The sequence below is a fragment of the Camelina sativa genome, chromosome 6, assembly GCF_030686135.1.
Source record: "Camelina sativa cultivar CO46 ecotype springtype chromosome 6, ASM3068613v1".
Classification (NCBI taxonomy): domain Eukaryota; kingdom Viridiplantae; phylum Streptophyta; class Magnoliopsida; order Brassicales; family Brassicaceae; genus Camelina; species Camelina sativa.
Window position 1 is genome coordinate 19,942,198 of NC_141885.1, and position 14,873 is coordinate 19,957,070.

Sequence of the window (14,873 nt, forward strand, 5' to 3'; positions counted from 1 at the left end):
TACTTTTTTTTGTTTCTACTGATTTATTCTTTTTCCATAAAACACTAACAACCTCCTCTATGAACCCCCGTTGGAGAAGGTCTAAGGACTTCACGTTGGATTGTAACGCATGTTTTAGTGTAATAGTAACAAAAAAAATAAATTAGAGAAAACAAAAAATTATAAGAGAGCCTCTTATTCAGCAATCTGTTTTGTGGAATAAGAGACTGTACGTGTCACCCTTCCGTTGGCTAAGGAGAATAATAGAAGTAGGATTTTTTTTTTTTGGGATCGAATATATCATTCTTTTTCATCTCTCTCTCGCTCTCTCTCTTTCTCTCTCGGTCGAACACCAAAATTGCCAAAGGTAGGCGATTGAATGAAAGGCTATGTAATCAAAGGAGATTGGGGTTAGAGGAGATCCGATGATGAGGATATTGAACCTGCGGAGGCCATTCGGAGGATACTGAATCGACTCCGAGATTGATTTGGTTGAGATTTGATTTTGGAGTCGATTGATTCGGATGAGATTGAGGAATTGGAATCGGCTGGTAAGTTTGTCTTTTTAATAGTATGAATTTGTGATTAGTTAAACGGATTAGGGTTGTTGAGTTTCTGTTCGCAAATTAGGGTTCTTCGATTTCCACTTTATTGGAATATCATTGCCGTTACTAGAACTTGGATCAAAGGAGAAGTTCAAATTCCCCACTTTTCTGGTTTTCTCATTGATGTTGCTGTTTTTGATTCAGACTTGATAACTAACGATAGTTCTCTATTTGCAGATTAGTTTGAATAACGATGAAGAAGAAGACTCCGACTGCTTAGGTTTTGTTTCTATCATCAACACCACAATCCATAAGTGTAGACTGTGATATTTCTATCATTAACACCACAATCCATAAGTGTAGACTGTGATATTTCTACCATAACACCACAATTGTTTGCTGTTGTTTCTCTATATGGATTAGATGGAAGATGATATATGCAAGGCTCTCTTTCTTCCCAATATTGTCGACGATGATGATGCCTTTTTCTAGTCTTCATCACTTTAGAACAGACCGATCATAGCTTAATGAATCTGTTTTGTTAATCTACCTGGAACTTATTATCTTTTCTTTCTCTTGCAGGACTTTCATCTTTTAACATTGGCAAGGGAGGGCTTAGTAACCAGCCAGCATATAGAGAGACATCTGCAATTGCTTTAACAAAAGAAGTGTCTGACTAAGCAGGTATTATGAAGCTTCTTTTCACTTGGATTTTAATAATTAAACACTTGCGATTTAGGCTTTGAACTTAGGCTGTTATTTCAGACTTCAAAAATTAACGATGGTTCTTCTGATTCAATGTGCAGTTCAAAGAGATAAGGTTTGAACTTTAAAGTATGAATGCAGTTTCATAATAAAAACTTGGCCGATGAGAATGCTCACGGTAACAACATCAGAGTGATTCTAGTGATTGATGGTCTTTGACTCAATACAATACGTCTTCCCTGTCCACTTCGAATTCTCCATCCATAAGTGTGAGTCTTATTCCCCTTTTTAAAGTTTATTCTTTGTTACACAATTTAGATCAGATAGAGATGCTGATATATTTTATTCTATTATGGTTTTTGTTGCTGCTAGTTTCGCTAGATGGAGATATTATATGGTTCCCTTTCCTCCGATGGAAAATTCTCTCTTCTTGCTCCGTAAGTAATCTCAGTATCCTCTTTTCCTTTCTTTACTTTGTTCTGTTTCAAGTTTATTCAACCAATAATAATCTTCTTCTTTTCTAATTCATTGCAGCCAACCTATTTGGAAGCTGTCCAAAATTGTGGACACCACTATCATCAACAGACTTAAAAGGCGTTAAGGTTTGCTCATGGTTTTCATTGCTGTTGCTGTTTTAATTCATAGTTAACGATGGTTTCTTCTAATTCTGTATGTGCAGATCAGAGATGGTTTGAAGAATGATGAAGACAACCCAGACGCTTAAGGTTTTGTATCTATCATCAACACAGTTCATAAGTGAAGTCTGAGATTTTGGTTTTGTTTGTTGTTGTTTCTCTACATGGATTTGATGAAACATGATATATGCAATAATTTTATATTGTACTTTAATTTATTTATTTTCAAAAAAAAAATTCAAATTTAGAGATTCAATATTAGAACCCACCATTTTAATTACAATACCCAAAATTCTTATTCAACCAAAAATACAAATTATATTAATTAAAAAATTTTACAACCCCAAAAGTATATCCTCCTATTGTGGATGCCCTAAATACAAGGGACCATCATGGTACATATTTCAACTCTTTTATCTATATTTTTTCAATTATCTATAAAACCCTCCTCGCACTTAGCCACTTACATTACTAGAATTTAAATCGAAGATGGTAGAGCTAAAATATTTTAGGAACTAAATTGTATATTCAGTAGAGTGAATTGTCAATATGCTAAAAACAAAATGAATATTGTAAATTTCTATATTCTTCATCAAGCAAATAGTTTAGAAAAAAAATATGCTTTAAAATAATTAATTTCCAGTACTCTATAGCTATATTACAACTAGGATATATCCGGTTTAACATTTTTAAAAAAATTTATAATATAATAATAAAAATTATTGTTTTATTTTTTTTTAAAAATATTTTATTTGAGATAATATTTATTTTTAATTGTTAGGTAAATCCATTAATCTATTTAAATACTAATTATTTTAAAATATTATAGTATTTTATTTTTGACGTATTATTACAGTTTTATATTGTTTGTTGTATTTGTATCATTATTTTGTTAAATATAAAATAGTAATTTTAATATTATAATTATGAGCAAATAAAAATTTATATTTATTTATATTTTTATCTATATTTATACTTTTATTTATATTTTTAAAATTTTAATTTAGCTATTTTTCTCCTGCTTATTAATTCACAAACTCATTTTCTTTTTCCTCCAGTATAAAAATAAAATAAATATTGGCTAAAAATTAAATTTAAAAAAGGTCAGTGTACGCTAATAATAAAAAAAAAAAAAGAAAAAGAAAAAAAAGGTTGCGAATTGCGATTCCACAATTTCACGAAAATACTAGGGTCGATTGTCAAAAAAAAAAGAAAATACTAGGGTCGATTGTCAAAAAAAAAGAAAATACTAGGGTCGAGTCCTCAACTCTCTCTCTCTCTCTATCTCAACTTGTCGCCGAAGAAGAAGAAGAAACAGGTGATCATCAATGGCGGCTAGGTTGCTTGCTATGAGACGAGCTTTGTCTCTCTTCAGTAACCAACAACATCGAATTCCTCTCTCTCAAGGTCTCATCTTTTTCTCTTCCCTAATTTTGTTTTTTTTTACCCAAAATCGTAAACTTTAAGTTTGCTCTGTTTCGGTCGGATATGTCTTCGTATCATATAACTTAGTGTTGTTGTTAACAAAAAACTTGGATTTTTTTTCGATTCTTTGTCCTCTTTTTGGGTAATAGTTTTAGGGAGATTTTAGTATTGGGTAGTTTTGGTAAGCCTTTAGGGATTTGAGACAATAGTGTGATGATGAGTACTCGTAGTCACACATGATTTAACATCTAAAACTGTCTTTGCTCTGTTACATTTTGGACTTTGAGAAGGCCTATAAGAAACTGAAGGTTATGAATACGCATAAACGTGCTTTGTCTTGTACATTGGGCGTGTCCTGCTTATACTTCTCTTGATTTGAGCTCTTATGAAAGCATTCTATTGTTAAGTTATGAGTTATGACTAATACTTACATATGTCCTGGTTAGCATGTATCCTAGGAGGTTCTATGATGGCCTGTTATGGTATTGACTGTTTTAGCTGCGTGCAACTACAACTACAACTACTGTTAACTTTTATTGATCTTTCTCTGTTATTTTTTTTTATGAAAATATAGTCTCAATAGAGCAGTTGTCGCTATCAAACTCACTCTTCAGTAGGAATAATGGATATGGAAGATTACTACAGAGACAGTTCTGTGTAACCCGTGGTGCTAACGAAGCTTCAGTAACCAATGTTTGCAACTCCTCAAACTCTACTACTGAGTCGGCCAAAGTTCCGACAGCCTCTGAGGACCTGATGGTGAAGTACAAGTCCCAGTTGAAAGTAAACCCGAGGCATGACTTCATGATGGTCTTTACTTGCAAGGTCTGTGAAACAAGATCTATGAAGATGGCGAGCCGAGAATCATATGAGAAAGGTGTTGTGGTGGTGCGATGTGGAGGGTGTGATAATCTACATTTGATTGCAGACCGTCGTGGTTGGTTCGGGGAGCCTGGAAGCGTGGAGGACTTTCTTGCTTCTCGTGGGGAAGAATTCAAGAGTGGATCAATGGATTCTCTTAACTTAACACCTGAAGATTTAGCTGGCGGAAACATGTCCACCGAATAGAGAGAGAGAGCTCTTGTTGCTTTTTGCTAATTAAGTATTATGGAATGGATCTTTCACATTATGTTCTAGTAGTATTGTTATCTTTTCTGGTAGTTCACTGTTTGGTATATTCAAATGCAGAAGACGTTATCCTGGTATGTGTTTGGAATGTTTCATATAAATTGAGAGTTTCTATTAATTTTTAGGACAAGAACAAAATCTCAAGAGAGACAAAATGATTAAATATCTCAGGGTTGATCAGTTTTAGGTGTTCAACTTCTCAATGATCTTTGCTAGAGCTGAATATGTGCCAATTGCTGAACATACTGCTCCTACTATCATAATTAAGATGCAGACCATCACCTACAAACACACCACCACAGGCTTGTTACTTTGATTCCAATATGAAGAAATTTGATTTTTGGTTTGGCTACCAAAAAGTGAGCAGGCCATACCTGAGTAGGAGTTACTTTACTCCTTACGATGCTCAAAAAACAAGCCGGTGGTAGTATCAGCGTCTGTGTCCAGAAAAATTGTCAGGCTTATCAAATTCATCTATGAAATTGCAATATTTATATTTGCTTAGCATAACCAGAAAAGGATGAAACAATATGCAACTTACAATGAGCATTGTCAAGAAAGATCCAATCAATGACATCACAAGGCCTGCAAGAATCATGAGTGCCACATATCACTATTAAACGAATCTATAAGTGCAAAAGAAGTGAAAAAAAATTTCCTTACCGAAGAAGGGAATCGCAAGACCAACGAGCAAAGTAGAGAAGACTAATGCACTTCTAATGGCGATTGCATAGAAACGTGACTTGCCATGGTTTGATGGTATTAACTCCTCAAGGCTCATAGCAACTGGAGATATTGTCAAAGCATATGTGCTTTCTTCGTTAAGGCCACACAATTTTTACAGTTTTAAGAATATAAGCCAATAAAAAAAACTACAGAAATAAGTGAAAAGTTTCTGAATATTTCTTGAGAAAGGATATTTGGTAAATGGATTAACTACCTGCAAAAAAGCATAAGAAATGTATTAGATGATTAATACTCTCAAGGTAAAGTCTAACAAGAAATAAGAAGAGGAAAGACAAAAAAAAAACTTACTGTAGTCCACAAAGCAATCTTAGATGCAACCAAATCTTGAGGCATGTTAAGAGTAAACTGTGATTCTGTTAGTTCTCCAAACATGCTATATCCCATAACAGCTACACCCGCATACATCAGAGTACAAATTCCAAAACTGCGAAAAAAATCCAAATTAAAAACTTCAGAAAACAATTTAAGACTTTTTTACATAGAATTGTAATGTGTTATAAGATTACCATGTCAAGAGAACAGCAGGAAACTGAGAGGGTTTGGCCATAGAGGTATATATATTAGGGAAAACACCATGTCCTGAGTAACAGTAACCATATAGTCCTACAGAAACCGGTAATGTTGCGAGGTTTAGAGGAGTTCCTTTGCTGTGAATTCCAACATCATCAACCAAACCAATCCAAAACAAGCACAAAACCACCAACACTGATGCAATTACCCCTCCAACTGCAAGATTAAGTATAGAAATCATTATAAGATTTGTATATCAAAAAATGAGTCCTCAAAAGATAACTTTTAAATTTGATATTTTATACCTGAAATGTAACTTAGCATGCTGAGATCTCGAAGCCAAACGGTTGGGAGAACAGCTAGGGTGGTAAGCAGAGCAAATAGATGAGGTGCATCTAACTGTAACCCTCCAATACTTAGACTGGCATTTGGAAACATAGATGAAAGATTATCACTTTCCAAAATGATGTATTCAACACTCATAGCCTGCATGCACATAAAACATATATATCAAACTTTGTGCAACTAACTTTATATAAAAGAACATTCAGAATTCATCTAAGAAGACAAAGCAATTGTGGAATTTTCTGTCATATTTGCAGTGTGGTTAATGATTTTTCAACTTATATAAAAAAAGAAAAGAAAAACCAAATGCTCCATCAATGAAACAAGAGAGAGGGAAACAAGATATATGGACCCTGGCCAAAGGTGTTGTCTAATGTCTACTCTACCATGTGGTCCCTGGCCAAAGGTGTTGTCTAGAGATTCATTCTAGTTAAACAATAACAAATTTTTATTTTGTCTGTATTTATAAAATATAAAGCAAATTATTGGAGGAATTGCAAGTTGTACTTACATATAGCTCCAGATAAAGTATTATCTGCAACCAAAGCCAAAAAAAAAAAAGGAAATTAGAAAGCATGACATTATTGATATCTAAAAATAATAAACCTCAAAAGTTTATTATGTAGGTGATGACTTTCATCAGCTACTTACCGAGACAAGGATGCGGCCGAAGGAACCAAAAGCAGCATGGCCAATATCGGGATAGGTCTGGATGTCAGGGTGGCTGTCAAGGCAGTAACGCAGAAGCAAACCGGTGTAAAAACAGAGGATACCAAATGCAAAGAGAATGAAAAGTCCTAACCATCCTCCTTCCTTCACAGCATATGGTGTTGACAATATTCCAACCCCACATAAAACATTCACTCCTGCACACACATGTATGTCCTCACTCAGAGAATTTTAACTAAATAAGGTTTAGTGTCAGTGAGAACAGAGCAAACTAGTCAGATTGTTTTTTGTCCACCATTCACAAGTTTTGTTTGTACTGTCTGTAAGTAGTGGATAACTTTTTGAATCATACCGGGCAAATGTTAATGTTAGATCTCTTATTTAATTAGTATATAACTACAAGTTATCACTTTAGAATAAAATAATTTTTTTTAAGCATAATTAAGTGATAGTGATGATACTCACCATTAAGAACAGCCTGGCCAAACGAGCTATCTTTGGAGATTGCCATTTCATGAGACACCATAGATGATGGTTTGGACGGAAGCAGGAAATGAGAGCTACGTTTATGCTTTGGTGCTTCTTCATCATCTTCTAGCAGCGGCTTTGTAACAGTACAAGGTAATGTTTCTGGAGTATGTCTTCTTGTCATGGTGGAGGACAAGAAAGAGCTTCCTAATCTCGACATTGAAGAATTAGCCAGAAAACCCAAATTGGGTGACGGTAGACTTCCATACAGATCAATCGACTGCCTGAAACATTTAACATGAGTTTTCATAATTGGTGAAGATGACAAAATCAAAAGTGTAACAAAATTAAAGAATCACAATATCTATATACCTATAACTCTTTGGCCATGCCGTTGAGTATGGGCTAGCTTTAGAGTGATGATCATGATGGTTTTGATTGTAAGCGTCATGAGAAGAATCAGAAAGACTTCCATCGTCGTCTTCATGGTCAGACAAGTTCTTTCTCTCGTCGTCTCCTTCTTCGCTCTCAAGGTAGAGGCTCTGATCAGAAGTTGAGTGATTCATTCTCACACAATCCTTATCCAATTTATGGATGCTATTAAGTTTTCAGAGAATCTTTAATTAAATTACACACAAGAAACAAACAAAACAAAAAAATGGATTCACAAAGTAGGAGTCTAGGGGAGTGAAAGGGCAACGAAAAACTTTGTCGAAGAGTAAAGAGCCGTTGAAACGTGAGTCATTCATATATATCAGAGTTTAACCATGGTTAGGTCAAGTTTGTAACTATAGTACAATATCTAAATCCATGCATTATCTTTTTATGAATATGAGAAATAATGATATGTTTTACAAATTATATATCACTATAGAAGGAAAAATAAATTCATATTTCATTCTATATATAAAAAGTGCAAAGTGGTAATAATTTTTTTTTTCAAAGTTTCCTTCCAATTGACTTGTTTAATGCAAGAATCAATAATAAATACTAGCTAGGCTATTTATTTATATTTTTATCAATAAATTTTATTTCTTTGTCACTAGAGATGATTAATTATACTAAGTGGGGGTTATTGGTTTGAGATTTGAATAGAGTTTTAATGACTTTAAATGTTATGTAGAATCTATTTTTATAATATCAAGATTTTGTTAAATTCTGCTAAAGTTTAGTATTATTAGTTTGTGATTTGTAAAAAAATCATATAAAACCTTAAAAGATTTAGTTTATTGGATTAAAACTTTTATAAAGTCATTAAAAAGTTTATAAAATTTTTAATCCAATAATCCAAATTTGTTAAGATTTTAAATGATTTTTTACAAATCACAAACTAATAACACTAATCTTTAACAGAGTTTAACAAAATCTTGATCTAATAACAACATATTCTACAGAACATTTTAAGTCTATTAAAACTCTATTCAAATCTCAAATCAATAACCTCTACTTATAAGATTTTAGAAAACTAATCAACAAAACTATAGAATACTCTCTAACAATACTTAAAAATATTTCGGTGCTAAAAAAAAAATTACTTAAATATCTTTCACTTATTCACTTTTGGTGATTTTATTGAAGTTTTCAGAATTATTTATGAATTAGAATTCAATAACACCCCCTAAAAAATGTATATAAGAAGATTAATAGCAAAGCTTCATAGATTTTAAATACACACAAAATTCAAAAAATCAATCCTCTCCTCCATTTTAATAGAACAATACTTCTTATATAAGATTCAGATATCTGTATTTTAGGTTTGTAATGTTATTGTATTAGAACAACATTAAAAAAAAAAACCTTATTGGCGAGGGTAAAACCACGTCCACATGGGTGGGTGGATCTGTTTTTGTGAAAAATTTGGAAGTTTGTTATGTTAGAATGGCACCAGAACTCAAGAACATGTCCATATTTGATCAAAAACCGAAAAAAGAACATGCGCACATTTAATCTCTTTTTATTCGCCGCTTCCAGCTATATAAAATATCTTACATCCTCACATGCTGATTTTGTTCATTATAGTTGTTTTCAATTATTTTGCCAAGTAGATGTATCACGTAATTGGTTGTTTTGGGATTACTTCACACTTGTGCATTATGATCTATATATGATGAGTCATGTTAATCTGTGTTATAGGCGATAAGAAGCTTGACACATGCATACACGGACGGAACACCGATCCCAAAACTTTTATTAGTATGATTATATGAAGTTGTATTGTAGTGCCTGATTAGTCGTTAGTAAATCTTAGAAATGTTTAACATCAATAAACCAAAAAAAAAACTTAGAAATGTAAAAAAATAGAGATTTAACGGGTTAACTTAAGGGTAGGTATATCCTTTTTATTGAAGTCGATGCCGTTCCAGAAATAGTCCATAAGGTCAAAACGCATGAAAACGTGTTTGAGATGCCGCAAGGATTACCCCCATAAACGTGGCAGGGAACTCTTGATCAGATATAACAAACAAACAGAGACACCTAATAATTTGATGATCAGATCGCTAACCTTGTTTCTTACAAAATTACAAAGATGATCTGTGAGTTTTATCCGTAAAGAAGTATGAAAAAAAATACTATGCGAAAAGACTTGAATTTCTCGGAAATAGTCTTAGAAATGAGGTTTGATTGGGTCATGTACGTAGTTTGTCTTTGTCAACCAGCTACTTAATTCATTTTTTTCGGTTATGTTTGGAGATTCATTTATAAGTATGTTTTTAGTGCTTTATAAATCACCACCTAAATATATATATACTTTTTTTGGTCAACTAAATTGTTTTCTAGATTATAGAATAACTGATTTAAGAAGAAAAAAAAATAGAAATTAACTTGAAATATTTTTTTTCGTCTGACAATCCATTAACTGTCCGCAAATTAGCCAAAGTGTCTTATAGACTGAGATATGTCCTAGTAAATAATGTTTAAACGGCATAGAAAACAAAACGATTACATTTTCCACAATGACTGTCATTCATCTCATCTTGAAACTCTTTGCAGATAACGACTACGAAAGTTGGGCTCAAACATCGTTTACTATACCACATAAATAGAATATACCATTATATATAGCATCATGATGCACCAAGTCTTTGGTAAATTCTTCTTTTTCCAAGTAGTAAAGAATAGTTTGGTTAAAAGATTTGGTTACATCATTCTTTAATCTTTTAATCTTTGTAACAAAAATTTACAGACCAAAAACAAACAAAATTTGATTTGAGGTTAAGAAGTTTTAATCATTCGGATACAAATTTGATACAGATTTTTTCATAGGATTCTCGCGCAAATATCTCAAAAGCATACAATCATCATTTGTAAGAGAAACATTTAGGACTCGTGGCAAGGACAACTCACTCATGTAACCGGTACATTAGACATGAGATTACAATATTTGACGTGTCATCATCATCCACATGTTGTTCACTTATTGGTTCCATTATCCAGATGTTTTTCTCTTATTGGTTTACATGGTTAAATCTCACAGATTATGTAGTTGTAGTAAACATAGAGAAGATCTAAATAGCATGAGTTTTAATTTAACACTTGTCAACTTTAGATCAGCCTTTAGGATCTAATTTAGGTGTACAATTTAGATTCTCCCTCTCTTCCCATGTTTTGATCTGCAGTTCTATTATCCACGTCGGACAAAAAGATTTCTTTTTCAGTTATATATATATATATATATTCTTATTATTACACAATATTAATATATATAAATATTTCGTAATTATGTATTTATTAACCATTAGATAATCGTAGAGACTTATATAAAATCTAAATTTTAATGTTTTGGTAGCAAGTATTATTGCACTAAACCATTTCTAGCTACTTTCAGATTTTTATTTGTTAGTATAACCTTTTTATTGTAATAGTTTGATTATGTCTTTTTTTCTTCATATTTCCTTTTAAAAATCGTAGGTTGAAAGAAATCGAATAGTAACGTGGAATTATGACTTGGAAATCAAAGTTTGGAGAAGGTTTGGAGTAAAGAGAAGCACGAGCATATTATCAAAAAAGTGTTCGATGTGAGTTGTTCTATTTCAACGCCGACCACGCAAGGATACACATACGTAACTTGGTCAATACAAAGATCACAAGCAAATATACACACACACACATATAAATAGAGAGCCAGAATACATATCTTCCTCATCAAGAACACAAGAAACTATAGCGCAAAGGTTGATAGCTAAACTCAGTTAGTAAATGCCGAGCTACATTTCCTTCGTTGTGTTGCTCTACATATATATGTCTCTTTTCCTTTTTTCTCCTCGAACAAACTTTGTATGTGCATCGAGGCCTTTATTAGAACTTATAATCCAGGGCACACGAGTACGAATACTATTTACACAAGCGGTGGTGAACAAGACGCATTTCGCGGTGGATCCGTGAACGATTGTTTGCCAAAAGGATTTCACTTTAATTCAGCTCCTAGCCGCTACATTAACAGTCATCCTTTAGGTTCAACACTTTGTTCTACAACAGAGAGCCATTCCTGAGCCATAAAGTAACGAATCCCCTACAATATCTCATGAATTTGTATATGCTTGAATGTATATTTTTCACCCTTGTTCTTTTTCAAATATTTGTATTTTTTTCTCTCTCTATATATGCTTGGGTTATTTCTTGAATAAAACCCATGTATGCATGTATTCGTTAATTAATTGTGTTTGTATTCTCGTGTATAATATTTAGCAATGTTACATACTATATGAAAGAAAAAAAAGAAGAAGTAAATTTATAGATAAAGTTGTTGTTTAGAATTTATCAACACAATTTGTTTTTTTCTTATAGCTCTCAAAACAAAAACGTTTGATTTTGTGCTCTCAATAGCAATCGATGAATATGGATGTTCGAAGAGTTTCCGAGTAAAATAGTCTATCTTCTAATTAAAAAAAAAAAAAACTAATAACTAAACAATCAGTTATTTTTAATTGTACCGTAACAAGTAACTAAATAATATTGTCTTCCAATAATCATATTGGACTCTGAAGCTTTAACCAATTTCCAAATTATTTTAGAACAATTACAGTATATACAAAAAATTATTAATTAGGTTAATTTCACTTTTCACTAATCATCTTAGAAATTTACGTACTGTAATTAATGAGTTTTTTCTTGATATTTTTGTTTGTTCTCTCTAAATAAATGACGTAAATACATTTGTTCATAAATCATTACTGTGTGGAAAATGCAAAAATCCATGTACTGTATCTGAAAAAGAAAAAAAAAAACATCCATGATCCATATGTATAAAATAATTTGGAAATTGGTTAAAGCTCCCCATAAAAAGAGCCTTTTTAATAAAAGAAAAAAGAAAAAATGAAACTCGATAAATCGTTGGTAAAGTCAAGCACGATAAAAAAAATAATCGATTCGAAAATTTTAATTTGACGATTCTTTCTTCTTCTTCTTCGTCTTCTTCAACTCGCCATCAACGGCGACCAAAACTTGGATACGATCATCTCTCAGCTGTAATCTCATTAATTATCTATTCAGGGGTCAACTATGGGATGTGCTGCTTCTCTTCCAGGCAAGTTTGTTTTTTTTTTTTTTTGGGTCCTGTCTGTATTTTGTTGATTTTTTGTTTTTCTTTCTTGCTGTTGGAATCAAAAGTGAGAATTTTTAGAGACCCTCGAGTTATTTCATCACCAATTTTCATAATCTGGGGTTGAATTCGAGAAACTTCCCCAAAATTGGGGATTTTGATATTTTGGTTAGGGTTTCCGAATCGTTTTAATGGTTAGTGTGTTTTGTTTTGTGTGTAGCAGAGAGGAACTCTGGAACATTAAGTGGTCTTAACAATACTGAGAATGCTGTTTCAGCTGATGCCAAAAATCTACGTGTTAAGGTGCCATTTTTGTTTTTTTTTGCTCTCATCTTTTTAAGAAATGTTGCGACTGCTTTGTTGCTTGACTGACTGATTCATGAGATTCACTTGAATGCAGTTAGTTCTATTAGGTGATTCTGGTGTCGGTAAAAGCTGTATTGTTCTTCGATTTGTCCGTGGTCAGTTTGATGCTACATCTAAGGTAAGTAAAAAAAAAACAATAAAAAAAACATTGTTATCTAGTAGTCTTTATTGATCCATCTTACACTTGTTTTAGAACTCTGTGGTCTTATATGTGGCATGTGAATGGGTATAAACAGTATTCTTATCTGTATTGAATCTCAAAACTACTAGTTATGTATTATCAGGTAACTGTTGGAGCCTCGTTCTTGTCTCAAACAATAGCCTTGCAAGACTCTACCACGGTGAAGTTTGAAATATGGGATACAGCTGGGCAGGAAAGGTGATAAATCCTTTACGCAGATTAATAAACGCTTTGCCTGCTTGCTAGGATTAATCTGTATTCACTTCATTTTATAGGTATTCTGCTCTTGCACCACTATACTATCGTGGAGCTGGAGTTGCTGTTATTGTATATGATATAACCAGCCCTGAATCTTTCAAGAAAGCACAGTATTGGGTTAAGGTATGTTTTCATTTTCAAACGGTTCGATTACCTTCATGTTCTTAGGATTCATGCAATCGCTTCTGAGCTGAAATTTTTTGAACCATAGGAAGAGTGAAAACCTAAATGATTGAAATGACTGTAACATTGATTTGCCCAAATTCCTCCAACTTGGCAGCTATCTTGTTGCTGATATAGTCGAGTGACTTGCCATCCTTTATGACAGCCACTCAGAGGAAACGATATATCCAAACATAAGCCAGCTTTTTTACTCAGCATAGAATATACTAGGATACCGTGCTGTGATTGTTGAGCAACTTGTCGTCTTCTCTGACCTTTCTGACCTATTTATGTGCACACTGGCTCAATACCATGAAACCATTTGGTACAACTCCGTGTAGGAAGGATATTAATATTTTGTTTCTCTAGTGCTGTTGTTTACCCCCCTGCCCTTAAATCTGATAGGAACTGCAAAAACATGGAAGCCCAGATATTGTTATGGCTTTGGTGGGTAACAAAGCTGATCTACATGAAAAAAGAGAAGTACCAACCGAGGTGAGTATGCATAAAAAACTTCATCTAGATTCAGTAGAATATTTTGTTGTCACTTGCTTCTTTAGCGCAAATCACATTTTCTCTGAAAACAGGATGGGATGGAGCTTGCAGAGAAGAACAGCATGTTCTTTATTGAGACGTCAGCCAAGACAGCAGATAACATAAATGAACTGTTTGAGGTAAGCATATCTTTATTGCCTTTGGATTATGATCTATTGTCTTGTCATCTGCATTTAGTGAGCTTTTGTCATCCGTTTTTTTCGTTACCTTGGATATGGAGAATGAAAATGTGATAGGCAGTGAGATCTTTGGTTACTGATTGGGATTTCTTATTCTTTTATAGCTACTTCCAGGATTTTATTTAATAACTTGTTGAAAACAAGCCAATATAAAAGTTATTTTGAATTAATCTTTGGTGTACATGTCTGATAGGAAATTGGCAAAAGGCTACCTCGTCCTACTCCTTCGTCATGATTGGAGTGTTGCTGAATCATCTCATCTTCAGAGAAAGCAAAAAAACCTATTTCCGTACTACTAATCTTTTTCATACTTTAAATGTAATGTTTAACAACAATATTTCTCTGTGTGTTGTATAATGTGAAGATTTGATGTTGAATGGAACTGGGGAATATATTGCAAACCTCAAAATCAAAAGTGGAAACCCAAGTTATATTTAGCAATGAACCATCAGTACATATTTGAGTAGGGTTCATGTG

General features: G+C 32.9%; 2 protein-coding genes and 2 long non-coding RNA genes across 10 annotated transcripts; 3 read left to right on the forward strand and 1 right to left on the reverse strand.

Moving 5' to 3' along the window:
* Positions 1 to 20: 20 nt before the first annotated feature.
* On the forward strand, positions 21 to 4,535 carry LOC104749790 (uncharacterized). 4 transcript variants are annotated; one of them, XR_768956.3, is made up of 8 exons: positions 21 to 530; positions 762 to 804; positions 1,107 to 1,208; positions 1,331 to 1,498; positions 1,602 to 1,666; positions 1,764 to 1,831; positions 1,909 to 3,271; positions 3,864 to 4,535. It is a non-coding gene; the product is annotated as an uncharacterized LOC104749790 (long non-coding RNA). The 4 variants fall into 4 exon arrangements; XR_015559283.1 differs by lacking the exon at positions 3,864 to 4,535 and having other exon boundaries at positions 267 to 530; positions 610 to 804; positions 1,909 to 2,120; XR_015559282.1 differs by lacking the exon at positions 3,864 to 4,535 and having other exon boundaries at positions 273 to 530; positions 762 to 847; positions 948 to 1,208; positions 1,909 to 2,120.
* On the reverse strand, positions 4,508 to 8,034 carry LOC104791757 (amino acid transporter AVT1B). 3 transcript variants are annotated; one of them, XM_010517723.3, is made up of 12 exons: positions 7,529 to 7,953; positions 7,154 to 7,440; positions 6,671 to 6,885; positions 6,531 to 6,554; positions 5,980 to 6,160; positions 5,671 to 5,890; positions 5,453 to 5,588; positions 5,338 to 5,357; positions 5,081 to 5,226; positions 4,959 to 5,002; positions 4,792 to 4,854; positions 4,508 to 4,699 (listed from the first exon to the last, which is right to left on the reverse strand). In XM_010517723.3, exons 1-12 carry the CDS (start codon positions 7,720 to 7,722, stop codon positions 4,601 to 4,603), a joined length of 1,629 nt encoding a protein of 542 aa, XP_010516025.1. In that variant the 5' UTR covers positions 7,723 to 7,953; the 3' UTR covers positions 4,508 to 4,600. The 3 variants fall into 3 exon arrangements, 2 of the variants coding, with proteins under 2 accessions (XP_010516025.1, XP_087309540.1); XM_087453414.1 differs by having other exon boundaries at positions 5,081 to 5,222; positions 5,334 to 5,357; XR_015559281.1 differs by lacking the exon at positions 5,338 to 5,357 and having other exon boundaries at positions 5,081 to 5,229; positions 5,438 to 5,588; positions 7,529 to 8,034.
* Positions 8,035 to 8,660: 626 nt separating this feature from the next.
* LOC147942839 (uncharacterized) lies at positions 8,661 to 11,896 on the forward strand. The gene is made up of 3 exons (XR_015559285.1): positions 8,661 to 10,242; positions 10,409 to 10,512; positions 11,066 to 11,896. It is a non-coding gene; the product is annotated as an uncharacterized LOC147942839 (long non-coding RNA).
* A 533-nt stretch (positions 11,897 to 12,429) lies between these two features.
* LOC104791761 (ras-related protein RABF1) lies at positions 12,430 to 14,811 on the forward strand. Of its 2 annotated transcripts, none has more exons than XM_010517724.3 (8): positions 12,430 to 12,680; positions 12,919 to 12,998; positions 13,096 to 13,179; positions 13,346 to 13,440; positions 13,518 to 13,623; positions 14,068 to 14,157; positions 14,250 to 14,336; positions 14,590 to 14,811. In XM_010517724.3, exons 1-8 carry the CDS (start codon positions 12,656 to 12,658, stop codon positions 14,629 to 14,631), a joined length of 609 nt encoding a protein of 202 aa, XP_010516026.1. In that variant the 5' UTR covers positions 12,430 to 12,655; the 3' UTR covers positions 14,632 to 14,811. The 2 variants fall into 2 exon arrangements, with proteins under 2 accessions (XP_010516026.1, XP_019102361.1); XM_019246816.2 differs by having other exon boundaries at positions 12,450 to 12,680; positions 12,916 to 12,998.
* Positions 14,812 to 14,873: the final 62 nt, after the last annotated feature.